General features: G+C 38.1%; 1 protein-coding gene across 1 annotated transcript in view; it reads left to right on the top strand.

Moving 5' to 3' along the window:
* COBL (cordon-bleu WH2 repeat protein) overlaps window positions 1-22556 on the top strand; it is a 117206-nt gene that overhangs the window by 49630 nt on the left and 45020 nt on the right. Inside the window, exon 9 of the mRNA XM_075705035.1 lies at window positions 22004-22142. Within this exon, the coding sequence (XP_075561150.1) occupies window positions 22004-22142 (139 nt within the window). The remainder of the gene's footprint in view (window positions 1-22003; window positions 22143-22556) is intronic.

Here is a 22556-nt window from a genome sequence, read left to right as displayed (position 1 = left end):
AGGTTTCTTGAGTCCCCCAGAGTTAAACATTTAATGTGTTTAAGAGAAATAGATATTTTAATACAAGAATAGTATGGAATTATAACTCTTAAGTTTATACAAGTATGGTAATCGCAGACTATATTATTCTGCCATTCTCTTAGGCTTATCTCCGTGCAGTGTGGCATTGAGATTTTGAATTGTGTTGCACAAAAACACTGAAAATCTAAACTCTCTTTGAACATGTTAATACTTCTATTTTCACTATTGTTGCAAATAGATTAAAGTGCTGGATTTCTGAAGCTATTGGGAGAAAAGTATTATTTTATTTATCACAAGTAGCATACAGTACAGTGTCATCTTCAAATTCTCTTAGTCTAAAGGAAAAGCTGTTTTGAAGAAGGGAAACAGATGAAGGTTGCGTCAGAGGATTTTCCATGACGAAGTTAATTTGGGGCAATAGAAATGTCTTGTGTAGCTGACAAAGCCAATGAAGAGCACAGTATATTATGAGCACAGTTGCTAGAGTCTGGCTACATTTGTTGGGTAAAGGACATCTTTCTGAAAATGGTTGCATAGGTCAAAATATTAAACAGTTATGGTGTGCTTCTTAAGCTCCCAGGCTGAAAGTTGCTCACAGGTTGCCCTGTAGTTCAAATAAGAATGTGTGGAGTACAGTTGAAATGAAGCACAAGTTCCATGAAGCAATCAAAAACCGAGGGAAGAGATTAATTATTCAGTATTATGTGGCAAGGTAGCAACAGGGATATTGTTTATAAGAAAACCCAAACAGTTCTATTTTATCTACGTGCAGACTATCCAGTTTGCTGTGAAAATAGAGTAAAAAATCTCAGGGTGTAAGTTTATTTCTTTAGTTGATGGGAAAGAATTAGCACTGATCTTTTTGTTCAGGGAAGGACGTCAATTCCTTATTAATGGACTTCCTTCCATAAAAAGATAAGATGTTTGTTTAGAAAACTTTATTTATGTGCAACTGTTACTAACAGGAAGATCCTGCAAAAGGGGAACGTGTTTATTTCCAGTAGCACATTAATAGAAAATGAAAAAGGTGGTATTCTGAACTTTCAGAAGGCTTTTTCTTTTTTAACTATCTGGTTCCATGAAGTTGTGTAGAAAAGCACATACTGTGGCTTTTATGAATATCTATAGTTTGACTTTCCAACACAGTAAGCCCGTTATTTTTAACCCATTGTTAAGCTCCAGGGCATTCAATTTTTTTTACAGCATAGATGATGCTTTAGGAATATGTATCTCATCTCCCTGCCTAGTGGTTGCAATCACAAATTTCCATGTGTATGAAGACTTGGTGTTTTAATTTATGGTTTAGATTTAGATTTTCTCCACTCGCTTTTCTGGATAGGTGTATTACTGCAGTATAATTTTACCATGTTGCAGCTTTTGTTTCTGTGGGGCTTACAGTAATTTACCTCCTTGAGGGTGAGAGCCCTGCAGTAACTTTAATTACTTTTTAGTGCAGCGTCATTAGTTTTCTGTGTCTATTTAGAGGTAGTGTTCCCTCTGTTTTATGTCTCCTCTAGAAAATACTCATTTCTGTTCAGAGCACAATTGAGCAATGTTTCAGAGCGTGCTGAACATGCGCTAAGTAGTTTGCAAAGGAATGCAGAGTCAAAGAAAGGAGTCTACAGATTTCTTCCCTGGAGACTTCCCCCCTGTTTTTTTAAACATCTCCCAAGTGATGGTATTTAGAATAATGAGAAATCACTTGAAAAAATATTCTTCAAAAGACCAGGGTATGGTAACATTTCCGGTGTGAAATCCAGAAGGTTGGATGCTTTAGAAGCAAAGCGGTGCCCTCCTTTCTTAAGTTGCAACACGGAGCTCACACCATCCAGAGAGTAGAGCAGAACAGTGTAGAGGGTGAGCAAAAACTGAACCCCCTTTGCAAACAATCTCTGTTCTCTGTCACAGCACTTTAGATGATGTGCTAGCAGAATTTGGGGCCACCTTATGGTAGGCAGAGTGTAAACTGAGTCCCCACCCCAAAAAGCATGCACCATATGGACAAAATCTATAAGAGAAAATTGTATGAGTATGCCATTGTAGATAGAGCACACAGAGAAAAGCCACACGTGAAGTCTGACCAAATTAAACACATCTCCTCAGAGGCTTGTTCATTGACCTCTCTTTTTCTTTTAAAGAAGTGTGGGTCATTTCTTGGAAGAACTGTAGAATTGAGTATTTGAGTCTTTTAGAGGTCAAGAGCATTGTGCACTGGTGAATTAGTTTATGTGAATAATTACTCTTTTTTTTTTAGTGTGTATGGGGAGATACAGAAATTGGAGCGAGGGGGATGATAAAGAAAGTCTCAGGGACTTTCTGTAAGAGCCTTTTCTATGAAATGGAGTGGTTTATTCAGAATAAAATCATGAGGCTTTTTGGAGACATCATCAGAATTAGAAGAGGGCTCTTCAGTGCCTTCATCTGTATAATAGCTCTGATGTCAAGTCCAGAAGCCAGAAATGCAACCTGTAGACTGTGGTAAAGGAGCCATGTGCTGTTTCAGCTGCTGCAATTTTCAGAACAGAAGCACTTTCATGTAACTTGTAGGTGTAACAGGAAGCATTTGGGATTTGTTACTAGCCAGTTAAATTCCTGTACTAATAGAAGAATGGAGCAATATAACAAATACAATATTCTAACATTTGTTTCATAGATTTTAGTCTTAGTTGTGATATTGCAAGACAGTGGGTTTAAATAAAAATTGTATTGTTGCTTTTAGTGCGGGTGAGGAACTGGCCTCACACTTCCAGAAGGTAACGCAATTTCCACATTTATTTGCATGCTTGTATAGTTTCCTGGAGGTTGCTGTAGACAAACTAATGTGTGTGACATAATGTGGGTTTTGCCCTGCTTCTTAAGTTCCTCTCCATTTAGATCTCAAACTTGGATTGCTGAGGACAGTTGTTGACTCCCCATTCGTGGTCAAGCCCATACCTTGAGAGCAGACTACCTGCTCCCACTGTTTTATCAAGGCTGACGTTTTCTTACCAAGAATAACTTAATAATTCACAAGGCTTACTTACATGAATAGAAAGGAATATTGCAGCCAAAGAGAGTCACAGTCTTGCTTAGATCATTGCTGGCAGGTTTCTTTCTCCTTACCTCCAGTTTATTTTTGAATAATTTTATGCCTAAATGAGAAGTTGAGCTTTAAGAGAATCATTTTAACGTGAACAAATATAAATGAGACTTTCATACCTTTCCTGGAGAAAGTAAGGTACTCACACTAAAAATTTGCCAAATTTCTAGTTTATATAGAAAAGATACTTTCAGTATTTGCTGTACATGTTATTAAACAGAAGGAAGTTAAAAATGTGGAAATGCAGAGGAAATGTTATTTTTGCCACCTGAGTTGATAATTTCTAATACTGACCACCACATGGTTTTTATTCTTCTTTTGGGTTTGTTTTTTTTTTCCCCCTTTTCAAGTGTTTCTGTACTCCTGTTGGAGACAGCAGCCTCCTGCGACGCATGTTCCCCTGTTGCAGTGCATATTGCACTTGAAAGAGTTCTGATTCTGCTGGCAGTTAGTGATAGGAGTGCTGTGGAACTGGCAGGACACTGGATTAGGCATGCTAGCCATTTAGTAGCATTTTCATACCTTTGGTAGGGATGCCTTTCCCACAATAGAATTGTGTAACAGTACTATTCACTGGCCTTTTATATATAAACCAATATAAATAGAATACATCAGTGATTGAAAGCTTAGGTCCCGTCTGGTTGATTGAGCATATTAAGAGTTTGTCAAAAGGAGCACATACTCTAGTGAAATGACCTGCTGAAAGCCATTGAATTTGTGCCCATCTGCAGGCAATCCTGAAATACTTTAAATGACATTGCCAATGAGCACAACATATAGTGAAAACATACCTGGCATTCATTCTGCCAGCAAGCACCACAGAATAATGTTCAAGTAGTGAAAATAAAAGACAGGCAGTGAAGAAAATATATAAATAAAATTATATTGAAGTCATATATTAACATACTAAATTTGTTCAGAGCATTATTGAACCATAAAGTCACCCAAATTTCCAGAATCAGTCCCTGAATTTGCAGTTCCCAAATTTCCCATATGTATGTGTATATGCTACAGGCATGGACTTGGAAGCCACTTGGAAATGTGACTCATTATCTTCCTTAGAAGTAAAATGTATTTTAAAACAGTGGCCAAGATTTTTAGAAATGGTTAGATCAGCTGTCCATAATTAGGAAGCTGAGTATGTAGCTTGACGTTTGCTGAACTTTTAAGATGTCAGGAGCTACGTCTGGTTGCTCAGCAACTCGGTATCCGTCCACTGTGATTTTAATACCGTATTATTCTTCACTATGCCACCTTCTCTTGCAAAAGGAGTTTGAATTGAGATTGCTAGTAAAAAATATGAGCAAAGCGAGCATTTCTTCCACTAATGTCCCCCCAGCATAGTGGGGTTTTTTGCACAGATATCTTTCTTTCATTTTTGCACAAAGTGATTACCACTCTTCCACCTTACTTGTTCATAATCTAATGCCACGGATTCGTGGTTAGCTGTCTGCAAGGATCATCTTGATTGGTATGAAATCACACTGTAACTGCTGTTCTCCTCAGGTTTTCAAAATGACGTATTTCCCTGTGGCTGCAAATTAAGCCCTAAGGTAACAAATACAGATCCTGTAGAACAGTGTAGAGTAAAGTACGTTCCTAGTATGCAAAGCTGTTTCAGTAAAGGTGGCATCAGTAGAACTCTCTTATCTGTGTGCCCTGTGAGTTAAAGTTTCTTGAATCTACTTTGTCCCTGGGTATTTCAGATAAATCTGGTATTTCAAATAATAATACTCCTGCAGTTGGCTTTCCTTCTGAGAAACAACTGAGTGCTTAGAAAGAACCTGTGTTTGTGTGGGTGACAGCCTTTTTTCCTCACAAATTGTCTTGGACTATGCGAAGCATCATTTTATGGAAGAGCCATGATACCAGCAGGCGCTACAATTGTAGGGAAATTGAGGGACAGAAGAATCACAACTGGATGAGAACATCTACCACAGTTACCTACAGAACTGAGATTTATTGTAGGCAGGTGTCTTAAAACCTTCTTTATTAACATCTGCTGCGATCACCTCTATAAGCACCGTACTCTTACCAGCTTACTGTCTTCTGACTCTTCCTTTGTGCATCTGCTGTAATTCACTATTGTGAAGACTTCACTCTGATCAGAGTCCTGTGTCCTGAGAGGAAGAGTTTCAAATTGCTTTAGATTTACCTGGTTGGTTGATCCTGCTTTTGTACAAAATATTATAGTCCTGCTTGGGGGAGGGGTTGTTTTATTTTTCATACTGCACCAGAATAGCCTTCTGCTGTAGGTATTTTCTTACCTTTTACCTTATACTTTTTTCTGTGCTTCCCTATAAGGTGAAAGATAATGAGCAGTTCACGGTGGAGGCCATCTGACACTTGTATTCTGTTTTAATAAGGAGCCTAGAATTCAGCAAAAGGGTGGATGGACTCAGATTGGTTATCTCCCTTTCACAGGTTACGCATAAGCCAGAAATGTCTACTAGAAGTCAACAAGATACGAGTGCATGTTTTTTTTATTATCTTTCAGAGAGGAAGGGAGGTTTCTTTTGACTCAGAGGTCTTCTGGGTGAGGTCTTCTCAACCTTTCTCTTATGACACATTTCCTTTCTCCCTTAAGTGTTCAGTGAATGTATTTTTGTTCTGCTTTGGGTTTGGTGGTTTTGTTTTGTTTTGTTTTGTTTTTTTCTCTGTGGAGCATCCAGAAGTCTCCTTTGAGAATAACAGATACTTTTTTCACATTCTGAGGAAGGATGCAATGAATCAGTTTCTACTGTAGGAAAAAGCTGTTTTTCAAAATACGTCTTTTACTTCTATAAAATATTGCATCTTCTAGGTAACTTCTGAGGGTTTTATAAGTTTCCTGAGGACATGAAAGCAAGATTTGTTGTGAAAGAGGAGGGAGAACAGTTGATTGACTTCTTAATTTTTAAAAATGTTGATTAAAAAGCATTTAATGACTGGGTTTGTACACCTTTTTAGTTTGTTCTGGTTTGGTTTTCTTCTTGTGTACAAAGAAGGCCTGAAATGTGAATGGTGCATGTTATTTTTAAAAGTTTGTTTGTCTTTGTTCGTTAACTGAGGATATCATGAGTGTTAGCTATGATCTTCTCCAGTTTTTGTGGCAGACTTGTTAGAACTCAGGCAATGTGAGATACCTCTCAACAGCATTTTTGTGATGAGGGCAGGGATACTGAATCTTTATTAAAGATGCTCTTTCTCCAGAATACTGTTCAGGTGCCCAAGTTGTGTAAGCATAAAAGGAGCATTTTATGTTCACATCAAATAAGCATAAAATTATGCTTATTTATAAGATTATTTTTTTTTAAGAAGTCAGCAGATAGTCAAGAATGTATGAGATGTCCGTTCATGGTTTAAGAATAAACCTAATGCTAATTTCCAGAGTTCTTGAGACGATAGAGGGCTAGTACAGCTGCTAAAAAAACTTGTTAAGTCATGCTCACTTCCTAGTTTTTGTATTAGAGTTTGGATATTAGGTGCTGGAGTGCACAGTGTACTGCTCTACGATGCCAGATCAAGAGGCTGGCAACTTCTTACACAATTGGCATGAGACACTATTTTGATAAGGTCAAAGAGTAGCTGAGTCTATCTCTGTGTGTTAATACAAATATATTATTAATAGAGAAAGCCATTAAAAATGGAGATTGTATTTATTTATCTATATTTCACATCAAATTCATGTAGCAATCACTTACTTTAGGTGTACTAGGCTGTAAAGACTTCATCATAATTATGAAACTTTCCATTTGGCTTTCAGTATCCATCTCTTTTTGGGGCTTTTATTCCACTTATTCTGTCTGAAATTTTATTTAGAAGCTTATTTACTTCATTTCTGCATGTCTGTAGATGTTGAGAGTTTATGGATAAGCTGGGGTCTTTTTCCTTTGCTCATACAGACATAGAAAAATAATTTATTTTGCCACACTGACATAAACACTGCCTTACTCTTTGGCCAGAGAATTGCCTACTATTCTCCTAGGATGGTAAAACAGTTCAACTTTGCTTTACATTTTTCATAGGTTAAGGTTGCCCACATAGGCAGGTAACGAACATCAAGCTTGTCCAGTGGCATAGATAAGGCATGCACTTTAGTTCCTTTGTCTAAGGAGTACGTTCTAGTTCCTTTGAGCAGTAGCTGTGCAAAGTATTCTCAAGATGATGCACCAGAGGCTGCAGGGCTATCTAAAATGGAAAAGACTGTATAAAATAACTGTATCTGTATGGAGTCTCTTTCTACCATGTGGAGCAAAGAAATAGAGAAAATATTACTGAATACTATTGCTGACTGCTACTGATGCCACATTTTGGATTTTCTTAAATTCAGAGAAAAAAACATGGAAATAGAGTTGATTTTTGCAAAGTATGAGGGAATGAGCCTCCTAATGTGGCTTATCTACTGGAAAAATTACTAGAAATATAGTAGAGATTTAAATTAGTTGGCATCTCTATGAAGATAATGAATAGGGTAAATACAGCTTTAGTAAAACAGAAACCCTACCTTACAACTTAAAGCAAACAGCTGGATATGTGTGATCCAGTTGATAACAGTCTGTCTGGGTTTCCACAAATCGTCCACTGAGGTCCCTGACCAGGGATTTCTTAAGGAAACCAAATCTCAATTCCATAAGGAGGAAGGTCATGTTACTTTGAAATAACTGACAGTAAAGAAAAGAAAAGAGAAATCACAGATTAGGAGTAAATGATCCGCTCATCTAGTGGTGGAATGTTGCAACAGCTTTGGAGTATTTGAGAATCCATGTTCATCATATTAAGAAGTGACCTGGGAAAAAAAAAAACCAAAACAGTAAAGTGACAAAGTTTGTTGCTGGTACTTGAGTTATCCAGACAGTAAGGCAAAAGGCTGAGTATGAAGAAGAACTGTTGAAAGACCTTATGAGATTGAGTGCTGGCAGCACTTGCAGCTGAAAGCTAGTAAAAGTCTGTGGAGGTAAGTGTGAAGTGATATACATGAGAAAAGACCCCTCTTAATTTTCCCTAATACCTGGTAAAGTACTGGTGTTTCAGCTGGCAATAACCAGTTAGGAAGATCTTAGGATCATAAGACATACTTTGAAAAAAGGCAGCTCAAAGCTCAACAGCAATCAAAAAAGCACATCAGGTGCAGAGCTTTTTAGAAGAGAAAAAGAGACCTTTATTACACCGCTGTATTGAGAGCTTTATTATGCCATCTTACATACTGCAGTAGTGTTCCTCTTGTTTCAGGAGCATATTACAGAATGAGAAGAGACTCGTGGAAGCATATCAAGGGTGATCAAAGGTGTGGAGTAGCTTAATACAGGGACAACTGTACAACTTAAACAGTTATTCTTCATCTTGAAAAAGTGGCATGAAGACTGTGGATAGGGATTTGACTGTTCAACCAGCCATTACAAGAACATCTGAAGCTAGGAGAAAACAGGCAAACCACAATGCTAAAGATTGTGGTTCTTCATGCAAGTAGTAGGTCTGTGGAACTCCTTGCCAAGGGTTGATACGGGTGCTAAAAGTTTACACGGGCTCAAGAGGAGACTGAAAAAATCCTGCAAGGATGACAAATCTGTTGCAAATTTTTAAATATAAACCACGCCAGGCCATCCCTGACATGAAGATGGTTGGTGGCTGCAGAAGTATTAGGGAGGAGGTAGTATGGAGTATACCTTCCCTTTTCTTCTGCTGTCCTCTAGGTGCTTGCCACAGTCTGATGCAGCAGCCTGAGCAGAACCATTGATCTAACCCAGTACAGCTATTTTTGGAGAATACTGAAGAGATTTGTACCTAAATATTTGTCTCATATGATCTGATACCACTCCAGGAAAGTCACTGGCAGCATTCTCAATGACTTCACTAGGTCTTCTTATCACTGGTAACTTGATAACCAGGCAACATGTCTCTCATTAAAAGCAGAAACAGCTGTCTTTGGTTGCTATTCTCAATCATCACACTCTTTGTTTTGTGTTCATAAGTGCAAAGCTTTGCACTTGTAGAATGAGGCCATAAGTTTTGCCAGTAAATCATATGAGCAATAAGAGTTTTCCAGCATGAACCCTAGAGCAGTTTGCCTGGTATTACTGTAACTGCAGTATCAAAGAGCTCTACAGGACTCTGAGGCTCATGACTGCATCTGAAAAAATAGAGATGCACGTATGCAGCTGAAATTACAGGTAGCTAGGAGCTGTATGGCTGATGTCCAGTGCATTCTACTGGACATGTGCCTTTCACTGACCAAATAAAAAGCAGCATGAAAGACCTGATCCCATTCCATTTGAAACCAGTATCAGATCCAGGTCCATGCCAAATATTCTCTAGGTTGCAGGTCTTTTGAGGAAGGAATTGTTGGGGCACTTCTGTCTTGTCCAGTGATAGAGCTATTGTTTTGCTTAGCAAATTATGGTATTTCTATCTTTCAGGAGATAGCAAGTCAAATTGATTTCTTGTGGTGCGCTGCTTTCCTGGATCTATCCATTTTTGCCCAACGGATCGGGCAATATTTCTTTAAGAGTGTATAAGGGTGGAGTTTTTCTTAACAACTTTCAGTTAACTGCCTTGTGTTGAAAAAGCCATGTACAAACTGTTGCCCTTCACAGACATGAAATTCTGTGATGACATACTAAATTAAGTTTTACAGAGACAATGATCTTTGTAACGGGTCACAAACCTGGAAAGTTTCATCTATTTAATATTTCCACGCTAGTGCTATCCTATTGCAGAGTCCATTATCCAGATGTACCAGAACCAATTAGTAGAAACAAGAATGAGTAGTAAAAGAGGTCTGTGGTCCTTAAAAAGCCCTACACTGCAATAAATGACTGAGAAATGAGAACACAGAACAATTAATTTCCACTTTGAAGGTGATTTGTTCATTTTTGCCTAGAGAGCTTTAAACATGGCATTCAGTTAGTTGAATGAGAAGTATCCAGACTTGTTCTTTTCATGTCTGACAAAACAGTGCTCGGATGGCAAACATGAAACCAGCCGACAGAACATCAGATAATGTTTGCTGTGCAGTCTGGATGCTTAATTTAGCTAGACAAGTACACTCTAGTTTGGATAAATGATGCAGGCCCGAATTAAAAGAAAAGAGAGAAAAGTGCAATCAGTGGCTGAAGGCTTATCTTGCTGTCATGTAAAGCATCAAATTTAGGGAGGCTCAAAAAAAGCTGCTAGTGAAAGGGAGTAATTTGTACCTCTTTTTATGAGAAAAACAGCTCTAAAAATTAATTCTGGTGTATGCACACTTAATCAAACACATTAATTCTTTTAAAACAGTTACCAAAGGCTACAGCTAGATGATATATGCAGTGTAGTGACTACTTTCTCAATATCTTCAAAGAGTATCAGTTAAGGGTATGTTACATTTTAATATAGTATTACAGAATTTTCTTCTCTTTACATCTAAAGCAATGCCATAGTTTCAGTCCAAATTGCCACCCATCCTTTTTAGAGTTCCTAATGCTCAACTCAAGTGTTGCTGCACATTTATTTACTAGCAGCATGCATCCCATTTTAAAAACAAAATTTCAGAAAACATTTTAATAACTTTAGGCAACTTTTTTTTAGGCAACAAACTTATTTTCCAGGCTTTTTTGTGCCCGTCCCCCCCTTCTTTTTAGTGTGTAATTAATATACTTATTTTCCAACTCTTTTGTCCCATAATTTTAAATAGAATAAGGTGTCCCAGTGTGATTAATGAATTAAAAGGAGTCTTAGCTTTCTCAGTCACAAAGTGATTAAATGCAGTTGATTGCATTTTTTTCTGAAGTTTGGCCAGTATGAACAAGGATGTTAGTGTAGAATTTCAGTGGAGGTTTTGATGTTAGCCAGAAGGTGCAGCCTCTCAGAAGTGTAAGGGGAAGTAAGACTGGCTTTACCCTGGCCCTTTGCGAATCCGTCCTTAATCAGATAAAGTTCATGGTCAATTAATAGGTTTTGCACCAGAGGAACTTGAAATTTTAAAGTCTGCTTTAAAATTATGTCTTTTTCTGAAAGGAGAATATTGCTTCCTTAGCTTGGGGAAAAAAGCTGCTGCTGCGTAAAAGGAGTCTGGCATGGCTTTATTGCATTTTTAGGAATAGTTATTTTTTGCAACTTTGTCCAGGAAATAGTAGCAATGTCAGTTCAGTAGTGATTTAAATTGCTTACCTGCTTTAACTGAAGGCTGGACTGTGTAAAGTGCTGAGTGTTTCACACTTGGACTTGGATAGGCTGTTACTGTAGAGGAGTGAGAGAATGTCATCTACAAGATTTTGTAAGATTCCTCCATGGTCTGCTTTCCTGTTGTTGTCTGCAAAGAAGTCCAGTCCTGCCCTCTAACCTGTGTAGATACAATCTCTGAATTGACATCAAAGTCAGAGTGACCTGGTGATCCTTAATATGTTACAAGAACCCAAGCAAGGTGAGCTTGCAGTGTCTTTATTCTGCCATTTAACATACATCACATAATCGTGCAAGAATACAAGATTTGTTTGACAGGAGGGCTTCTGATTTAAGATAACAGTTAATAGAATAGATTGGTTTATTTTTTGCAAGAAAACATACATTTTGAGAATTGAATCCTTGAATTACGTGCAAGAAAAATTCTTGGAATAGTCTTTTCACCAACATCAATAACATTCTTGATCTTTTGCAATAATCCAGTTGCTTCTGGCTGTGAGTTCATGGATCACCTGCCAACTGTTTCTGAAAGGACTATACTACCTGCCTTGGGAATAATACCACAACTTACCATCTGGTGAGATCATGATAGTATCACTTGACCTGCACATGTGGTCTCTGTCAAGCACTTCATTGAAAACTGGCAAGACATCAGGGCCCGAACATACTGTTCTATGCAGCCCCGAATTTTGGCAGGGTTGCAACATTTAGTAAGTAAACTTCATCTGGCTTGCAAGTCACAGACAAATAGGACAGGCTGATGTCATCATAAGCTTTACCTCTCATTAAAGAGAAAGTATGTGTCAAGTAATTACTAGGCTTTGTCGGGCAAGGTATTTAGGGGAAGTTAATAGACAAAGATAATTTTAAGCAGTGTGGCTTCTGAAGAACTGGCATTCAGTAAGCAATGAAAAATGACCCTAGCACCATGCTTAATTTAGAAACTAGGTTTGTGTCACTTTTCAGATTTTGCTTGTAACTCCACCTTTCTTAGATCCTAAATTAAAAAGGTAAAAAAATTATATAATAGAAAAATTAACAAGTAAATGCATGCTGTGTAAATCAGGTTTAATTTAATGGCTTAATAGCATTGGATTCTGGTAATTGTTTAGCCAAATAAGAAAGAAAAGAAAAACATTACAAGTGTAATCTTATTAAAAACTGTTCTCTGCTACTTCAAGCTATTTTTCGTTTGAGTTACATTCACAGTCATATCGCAAAAGTAATAGAAGTGAGGAGAGGGGAATGCAAATCCAGTTCCTCTGACTGCATGCCACTTCAGTTTTTCACATCTTTAGAGGATGGGTGGTGCAGGTCACTGGGAGAAATAGGCACCTCATTTTGTTTGCAGTGCGCTCATCTTAATCAGAATATCATAGCTCAACAGGCAACCCGTGAGTCCTGCTCAGCTCTATGTCGCTGACACTTCAGGTGCGGATAGCAAGCAGACTGCCATGGTGGGTTTCTTTAACAAGTCTTTGCAGCACAGTCTATTTGTGATTTTGGATGATAAAGATCTTATACTTGTGGGGGCTAGCTTGGTGTAGAGCCATGTTATGGTACAGTTCCTAGTAATACGTCTGATTGACACTGTGGTACCACTTTGCTGTTCCCCCCTCTTGGTTTCTGAAGATTATGGAAGTAGGGGCTTCTGGCTGCCCTTTGTAAGAGCTGGAAGGAGCTAGTGTTGAGTGGAAATTTGCAGGGGGCAATTGGGAAGGGATGACACGGACTAGACGATATTTAAAGGTCCCTTCTTACCCAAACCATGTGGTTCTATGAAATTGGAAAGGGATTGGAAACTCACTTGACTTACCACTCAAACCAGGCTTCCCAGGCATTCTGTGTGCCTGCGGTTGGAGAGAGCTGATATAAGGGGGTTGAACACTGGAAATAAGTCAAGTATGTTTTTCTCTAAATTGAGAAGACTTCTGAGGTGATTGCCTACGACTTAGTGCTAAGCACTAGAAATTCAACTTGGCTACCTCTACTGGAGAAAATTTTAAGTGTAGAGGAAAACTTAAGCTCCAGGGAGCTATGTTGCTTAGTGACAGTAGAAACGGGATGGTTCTCCTTGTTCCTGGTCAAATGTTTGCATGATTGCCTTCCACTTTCTAGCCCTAACAGATTTTAGGCTACAGCCCATCCTTTTGGCAGAAAATTGGACAAAGTTGTGAAATAATTTTTGCAGATCTTCAGCTGGCTCCTAACATCTCTCAGATTTTTAAGGACAAACAAGCAAGCCAACCAGTCAGCCAGCCTGTAAGCCTGGATGTGAGATAGAGCAAGAAAAGATGATGTATAAGATCCTTATGCCAGTGCCTTTCCCAAAGACGATGACTCAAGGAGATGACATTGATCATGTCAAACCCATTGACAAAGTTACCAGGAGAAATACTGAGCTGCAGTCCTACTGTGTATTTTAAACTCTTATGTTCATTTGTTCTATTCATCGTATTGCTCTAACTAAAAAGATCAGCACAAATATTAAGTGAAAATTTGGAAGTGTTTTTTGACTTTTTTGTTTAACTTCTCTAGAGGAGAAAGGAATCTTAGTAGCAAATCAGTTTGTGGTGGTTTTAAAATGTGATTTTTAAATGTTTAAATGTTTTAAAGGTTTTTTGTTGTTCCCCCCCACTAAATGAAGACATAAATGAGGAGGATTACATTGTATTCAGAGAAACGGAGGAAGTCCAATTCTTTGCCAAAGCAAACATCCGCAGACTTGTGTAGTCTGCATGTTTCAATGCATGTGAAAATATTTGGTGTTGTAGAGTGACTTCCTTGAGTGGAAATAATATTGCAGCTAGTAATAAGATTTTGCACAAGAAGGAAATCACAGCTATCTTAGTAATTTAACATCTCAAATTTGTTTGTGGATAGTTTCCTGTCTGACACATTTAACTGAACAAGTTAAAGTGTTTAAAGAAGATTAGATTGACATTAATTTTTAACTGCCCTTGACCATGACATTTCACAAAGGGTGTGTTCAATAAAAACAGATGGAAAAATGAGCTTGCCCCTTCACCTTGTAATGGCTTTCTTGTGTCAACTGATTTAGCTTTCTGTCGCCAGTCAGCTGAGTATTCAAGGACATCCTTGGCTTTTGTCGTCTTCATTTTATGAATAAAATAGCACAAGAGCATAGCGATTTCTGTAACATCCAGTAATGCTAAGCTCTTTGTCTGTTATTAAGACTGAGATGTTTTTGCAGTCACAGCTTGATTTTTGGTAACGAATACTAAATTTCATTACAAAACCCTGTTTAATACCAGAATTATATAATGAGAAAAAATTAATTTGAAATTAAGCAGCGTAAAAGTAGGCAAAACGATACACTATTTTGCGGCATCTGATCAACATATTAATAGTAAGGGTATTTTCAGAAGAGCAATGCAGTTTGCACCCTAGTGATAAGCCAGACTTCCTACTTAACACAGTGCCTGAACACTTCCAGCAGCAGAGCAGCTCAGAAGCTGAGGCCATGAGCATGGCTGAGGTGCAGCCATCACGTGGGCCAAACACAGTACAAGGGAGCATGGGGCAGAGCATCAAAGTCAGGAGGAAACACCCTGATCCAGAGCGGTGTTGTGTCATGGCACAAACATGGTTGTCCCGCTCGAAGAGTTAGTTGGTGTTACGTTGTGGACTTGAACTCATGTCAGCAGTAGCATGGGAATCTCCCATCTAACTTTGTTCCATGGGAGAGTGGTGTGTCCAGAGAAACACGAGCTTTTGGGTCTAGTCAGTCCAAATGTCAGTCTTGCTATCACAGCATGCGTTTCTTAACTTCATATGGCTTATTTAAAAATCTCCCTTTAAGTTTATTATTATTCATTTTATTGTCAGGTTTGTGAGGCCCAACACTGAAAAATCAAGATGTACAAAACTAAAATGACCCATCCAGAGAAATTGCTTGCTAATTTCTAAAGTGTAGTTATTTCTATGCATTTTATCAAAATGACAAGTTTTTCAAATAATATCCTCCTTAAAACTGTTTCATGTGCCAGATTTTTTAGTAACTGTGTATGTTGTTTTGCAATATGTTGCTGCATTGCATGGGATGCTAGTAAGCATTTTAAATAATCCACACAAATGCATTCTGCAACATAAGGACATGTTTTTGGGAAAGATCAGACTGCTGTCTTTGAATGCCGTTTGTAACGTACTTGTGGATTAAACATTCACTTTTTAATCAGATGAAATGGGGCACTACCCAATAAAGAAACAAGGTAGAGAAGTTCAATGCTGAATAGACAATTTAATACAATGTAACTTAACAGTGGTCATCCTCATGAATTGCTCATACGCCCAATTTCTTTGAGAGCTGCCTGCATTTTCTTTTGTCAGTGTATGCCAGTGAAAAGCCTAATAATGTATGACCTGTCCAGGGAATATTAGACATATGAGTAAATGTTGTTTAAGACACATTAATATTCAATTGGGACTTCTTGTGGTTTCTAGTGCTAGGCATGTTGAAGCATCTGTTGCCCTGTAAAAACGCAGAATCAGCTGGATAGAATAGCTTTTATATCATCAAGTTTATTGGACAGATTTATGTCTCTGTTCTGCAGCTGAAAGATTTATCTCTGATTTTCCTAGAACAGCTCCTCTTGGATCAAAATATTTTCTTCTCAACTGCTTTAAAACGTACAAAATCATAGCAAAATATTTTTAAAAACTCTCAAACCATAAATCATGCTTACATACCTAGCTACCACTTGTCTTTCACACAATGCTACAGAAGCATCAGTGCAGTTGTGGTTATATCAGGAGTTTAAAACTGGTTAATAAAACGTGTGTCTTTTCTTTTTACTTCTAGAGCTTCTTGTAAAATGGCTCTTAATTATTTCAAGACTTCTTAAAATTCTTTGTGAGAGGAAGAGGGTTGGGATGGTCCCACACATAGTTTGGGGTGATACTGTTGTTTATTCAATTACAAGTTAGCTCTGAATTTTTCTGTGGATCATGTTTAAACACTCTTGTAATTCGATAGGCATTCTGACCCCACACGATCACCACCAGCAGGTGTATCAGAATCTGGCTTGCTTAAATCAGAGCATGTGTCTAGTCAGTGTTGGATGATGGAAACCAGTTTGTAGTCAGGGCATTCAAGTGATTGAATCCATGTGTTCTTTTTCCAATCCTTTTTATTTACTTCTAAAAATAATTTCTACAAACATTCACTCACTGTTTCCCCAAACAAGACATTTTGTATACAAATTAGACAGAAGTCGCAACAGTACAAGCATTCCATAAAACAATAAAAGATTCTGATGTGTAATGTTGCATAAAAAGGAGAAAGAAGCAAGAGAGTATATGAGCTTTCTTCAGACAGTTTATATCTTATGCTATACAATTTTTTATTTGTATATGCTAAACCACTGGGGGAAATCCCTTAAAAACACTCCTTATTCCAGACATAATCCTACTGCTGATAGAGTATGTGTATCACCTGTAGCTACAATGTTTGAGCAGGAAGAAAATTGCTTTAAGGATGATTTTGTTAAATAGCAAACCTGCAAAACTGTTACGTTTTCAAGTTTCCATTTTTCCTTTTCTATAGCAAAATGATGGCAGTGAGAGTAAAAGGAAAAATCTGTTGCCGTAAGACAAATGTTTCTTCTAATGTTTATGAAAATATTGGGAAGAGGGGTTTGGTTTCTGAAACACAAACTAAGCACTGGTTTTTTAACATCTTAGTCACATATTGACTAGATCCGCTGAAGAGTTTTCTGTTACGGCACAGTTAGAACTGTTTAGATCTGTCTGCCAATCATCCAGGCTTTCTCCAGGTGTGGATGCCAACTACAACACAGATACCTGCAGCTGTTCAGGGAAAACCTGTTCCAGGTAACTCAATAAGGTGCTGTTTGCTTTTGGTGTGCAAGTCCAAGAAAGTCTTTCCATGGCAATTTTTAAGTTGTTCTTCCCTACTTATGTTCTTAGTTGTGCTTCTGAGGTGAGACCACTCAGCTTTTTTCCAAGCTCTTTCTCAGTCCTGCAGAAAGTATGTGTCTCTTGTATGTCCACTCTTCTCCCCAGACATCAGTCTTGGGAGAAGGAAGAAAACATGGGTTGTTCTCCTGGTCTCTGTGTCCTAAAACAGTAGTCCTTGAACAGTATCAAGTCCCTTTCAGCTATTCAATAAATGGGCAAAACGTGTTGTTTGAAAGGCAGTAATTCCCAAAAGGCGCCAAAGCGGCCTTCAGCATCCAGCTTAGAAGTTACATGATATTTTTCCCTCAAGCCCACAAAATCCAGCTGGGCTTCTAGTGTTAGCTTAAGAATTTTCACCTGGCCATATCACCATTTTGGAGCACCTTGGTAGTTGCTAGGTTCTTTACTAGTCAAGATATGACCGTGGTAATTGCAACATTACAGTACTTTGTTATTTAACAAGGATGCACTATATGCATTTTCCGAGGTTGCATTGAGCCCTGTCCCTTTTTTCTCTACCATTTATGGCATGAGTGTGTGGGCTGTCCTTAACAGAATAGACATGGGTATATGTGCCTCTGCGAGTATGCTGTTGTAGAGTCTTTAATCTGGTTTTGGAGATAGTAGTGTGAGATTTCCTTCTTGGTCAAAGTAGTGATTCAGATGACTGAGATACGTAGTCAGTGTCATCAAGTGGGTTGCAAATGTTCATGGATACTGGGGGGGACAGAGGAGCACAAATTAATGAATGATACCGTTTCTGGCTTACAGAAGGAGGTCCAGTTTCAGGAGCAGTAAACCTGGAGTAAATTTAGTCCTAGTTTGGTCTGTGAATAAAAGAAAGGCGTCATTTGCCAGATGACTTAACAAGTACTTACATAGACAAACATTTCTGTTAGAAAGATTAATAGGGAAGCATTGATAAATACAAAACCAGCGTCTGACTTGTAAGTAGAGGACAGGCAAGGCAAAGGAGCAGAGCTCACATTGGAAATATGTCTGAGAACCTCCTTGTCTTTGAATGCTTGATGAATTTGTAGTGGTGGTAGCTTTTGTTTCCTTGGGCCTCCATTAATATCCTTCTTGAATTCATATTCAGTGCCAAAGAAAATACTGGACTCTGTGGAAACTCAAACTCAATTTATACATCCAGTCTTCCAGTATCCACAGACCTTTTGCAAGTAAGGTAACTGTCAGATGCTACTGATTGAAAATTTCAAGCATTAGCCTTGTAGGATTCTTTTCCACACAATTTTGACAGCCTCCCCATGATGTTGGTGTTACGCTCTAAATATATTCTAAAATCTTGTCCAAAGCCCTCAAAGTTTAATAAAGATGTTGAGCTTTCACAGAAGGAAAACATTTTCAGCACATTCCTCAGATACTTTGTCTGCAATATTTGAAGTATTTTTCAAACAGCATGTGAGCCATGACATTAATTTAATGGAAAATTATTTTTTGTGTCTTATGTGTTCTCATCAATGTGGGAACAGAAGTGACACTATTTGTCAGACTTAGGTCCTTTTGGCCCACTTTATTCATCTCTAGCTCAGTTGATGTTATTAATTATACTCAGAGGACACTTATTAACATCTTTAAAAATTATGTATCAGTTGCGTAACAGAAACCGACCTAATAATTTCTTGTAGTAAAAATGCTACATAGGTGAAGCACAAATGCTAAGACTAGGAAATACTCTGTTATGCTCAGAGAGGGGCTCCTGTAACAAAGTTTGGATGGGAAATTACTTCAGATAAAGTTGTTAAGGCTTGATTTCTTTATAAAAGAAGCAGCCAGCCATAACAAATTATTTTCAAGTTCTATTGTTTTGGTATATACAATCGCAAGAAAGAAACAAGAGTGTTCTTTGTGTTTCTTCCATTTAAGTTTAGCCTCATAGCTATGTTTACTGAGGCTGGCATTAAAGAACTACTTTTAACAATTTTTATGACTTATTCTTGAACTAGACACTTCTTATATACATTGTAGTGTGGCTGGCTTTAAACAAGCTTTTCATCTTCTTTATGGTGTTTGTGAAGTATACTGCACTTAGCTGACAGTATAATAAAAGCATTTTTATGTGTGTATTTGACCAAACTTGCACTATTGCAGTTGTGTACTAGCTATTTTCTAGCCTTTTCTTTTAGCTATAGCAGTGTGTTCATCCATATGTCTATCTAATGTTCCTCAGAAGGTTCAACTAGGTAAGAATAAGTAGAGCTGAAAAAGATAAGCTGGCTTCTAACAAGGATCCTTTCTTCTTAGTAAGGCAGTAATGTATCTTTGAGGAATTTGACTATACCAAACTAACATCCTTCACTCATCTGGTACTTGGGGAAGGGTGATTAGTGATCTCTATCATTTCAAGTGGAAACACACGTTTCCTTACTTTCTGCCTTGATTCTCATTTTCTAGACTTATCTTTTAAATCACCAGTCTATCCATTTTTTGTCCTCAGGCAAAATGACCTTTCTGTCTGGAGAAGCAGGAGTGAATGTGGAAGCTGCAAAATGCCATTAAATAACCACAAAAGTTGTGGTTTGTGCTTGTGAAGTGTTGGGGAATTTCAGATGCTGTCTGTCTGCCAGATGATTCAAGTTCTCCATAGCTACTGAATTTTGGAGACTTTGTAGTCAGATTAATTGAAGTCCCCGCTTTGATAATTTTCTCTTTTTTGTAAGGTAGCATCCTGAAGAATCAAGATACATTATTAAATTCTCACATGTCTTTAGTTATTTAAAATGCAGTGCAGGAGAATGTGATTTTTTTTTCCAAGTGCCTGTTTGGCACCAGGAGAAGAATGCAGCATTAGGTAGCTGTCCTCCATGTAATTCCTCCTCTGTAACCCAAAGCCTGATGAGTCTGTTTCACTGGACAGTTTCCTGTGTTCAGCTCAATATTGGGCATTCTGGATCTATAAGATTTTTGGGGGGTGGGTGGGAGGCGGAGAGATTCCACTTCAGTCAATTGCAGTCAGTTCCTAACCACTGGCAGGCAGTTTCTTCATCAAGAGAAGTTCTCCATCTTAATATGGAGTGACACCATAACTTTGGGCAAAGTTTTTCAAAGGAGCTCTAAAATTTTGCTGTATCCATTCCTGAACATTTGGCCTGGTGCTCTTTTCCGGGTATAAGTCTAATTTTTCAAATGCCATGAAGTTTGGTGACGAAAATGGAAGTCTGCAAAATCACCAGTTACTGTTAACATTCTTGCCCATTTACTATGCCTAACTTTATCTAGATGGACCTCACTCGCTTTAGTCATGCACTGTATCCAGTGGACATTTAATGTAGAATGCAGAAATAATCCATGGTAGTAGGAAGCAAGACCAAGACACCTTTATTTCCCACCCTCCATCCCCTCCATCTTGTAGAAGCTGTTTGCCACAAAGCTGCAGCTCATCCTGGTTAATGTGCTCTCTGTCCAGTGCAGTTACCACCAAGTTTCTCCATATGCAGGATGCAGGTTCAGCAAGAAGGAGTGGAGAGTGTCCAAATGTCATGTGGCACTGGTTAAAGCATTCTCCTGAAAGGTGGGAACTGAATGTTTGTGGTTTATAACCTAAGACCCTCCTGAGTGCTTTTAAAAAGGAAGGCTAAGTGAGGGAGTCTCTATTCATGTCCTACTCTTCGTAAAATTCATTTCTTCTCAGAGTTTTCACTCAGTGTAAGAAAGTATGCATCTAAATGAGTGTCTTAACTCTGAACTCTGATAATAGCTTTGAGCAGTGTGAAGCTACTATTTGTTTAATGAAATCTCCCACAACAAATGTATTTTAAGGGTTCATTCATCCTCTGGATTAAAGGAAAGATTATTATTATTGTTTAGGCCTTTGAAATATTAGAAAACCACCAGGCAGTTCTGTATATTAGATATCTTCAGCTATGGGGTGTATCAGGATGGACAGAGCAGTAAAGTGATGCATGTGAAGACTGAGGAATGCCAACAGCATGCCATGTGTGGGCAGCTCCCATTACCCTCTGCCTCAGCTAAGGCTGGTTCTGTCTAGTGTTGTCAGTACCTTTCAGATATAAAAATTCATCAGATTTTTCTACATGGTTTTACTTTTATTTTTATTATTTTTCTGGAAAAAAGGAAATAGAGCTAAGTTCCAACAAGCTACAGAAAATATTGTGCAACCTAGTGAAACCCAAGTCACTTGTAATAAATTTTTTCATATTTTTAAGAGCAGTGTAAACAGTAATGAAGTCTGGGCTCGCCAACCAGCATGTTCCAATTATTGGAAGCCGAGGTGTTCCAGATCTTCAAAAGTATGTCTGTGAAGTCCAGTAGATGTAAATAGAGTACCGTATGATCTCATATCATCATGCAAGCAAACTTCCAATTCTGATTCTTCTCTCAGAAGTCCTTAAAGAAGGATTTGAGAGGAAAATCAAAGAAATGAGAGAGTATTCCCTACACATACCGATTGGAGTATTTAACCATAATTTAAGGTCTGAAGAAACCAATGGAAAAACAAGATCATGCTATGGCTCAAGCTTAACAGCACACGTAGTGTCGTACTGTGTGTGGCTGAGTGTTGGGCTCTCTAGTTCCCTTTTACCAAAAATACCAAATGTCTACCAGACTCATATTTCTGCTGTGACATTCATCTGTAGCTCTTGTCCCTTTGTTTCTCTGAGTGCAATATTGCTATACCTCTTCTAATCTGTCTTTTTAATCTCCCATTGTCACTATAGATACTCATAAATATTCTGTGCTGAGAAATTAGGTCATATGACTCACTTTTTTTTTTTTGTTACTGACAATTTACAACATTGACAAAACATATCCTTTACTGTCCCTATTTTTCAACTTTGCTAGATTTCACTAGGAGCATCCCTAAATGATTTGCAGAAGAAGAAGAGGCGTGCCCCTCTTCCACCAGCTGCATCTGCTCCACCCACTCCTGCCATGCCAAACAGGACAGAAGAGAGGGAAGACAAGAGGAAGAGCACAATGGGTGAGAGGTGTTCTTTTTTCCTGTGTAACCCCATGCATGTGCTTTCAGTACTCACTGTTTGAAGTTTCTTTGATTCTGTTATGCTGTGAGTTTGGGAACTTTTGTAACTTGGGGAAAAAAACGCATTTCTCTGCAGAATGAAAGTCTGGAAATAAGTGTTTGTATATTACTGCTTTTTTTTAATGCCACCATTCAGAGTACCACAGGTAGTAAAAGGTAGATAACACTCATCAGATGATTTGAATGTTTGGTACGAGCTAGATATCCAAAAGCACTAGCCCATGGCCATTCTGCGCCTTTAAGGGTCATGGTGGTTTTGCTAGTAAATGGAAATACGGAAATAGTAAGTGGAAATGCTAGTAAATGGAGACAGGCCAGGCAATACTGAATGCATCTGAAGCCATGGGGTTCTGG

Source organism: Pelecanus crispus, chromosome 2, assembly GCF_030463565.1.
Source record: "Pelecanus crispus isolate bPelCri1 chromosome 2, bPelCri1.pri, whole genome shotgun sequence".
Classification (NCBI taxonomy): Eukaryota; Metazoa; Chordata; class Aves; order Pelecaniformes; family Pelecanidae; genus Pelecanus; species Pelecanus crispus.
The sequence above is the reverse complement of the archived record's forward strand: the minus strand, read 5'-3'. Positions and strand labels throughout refer to the sequence as shown.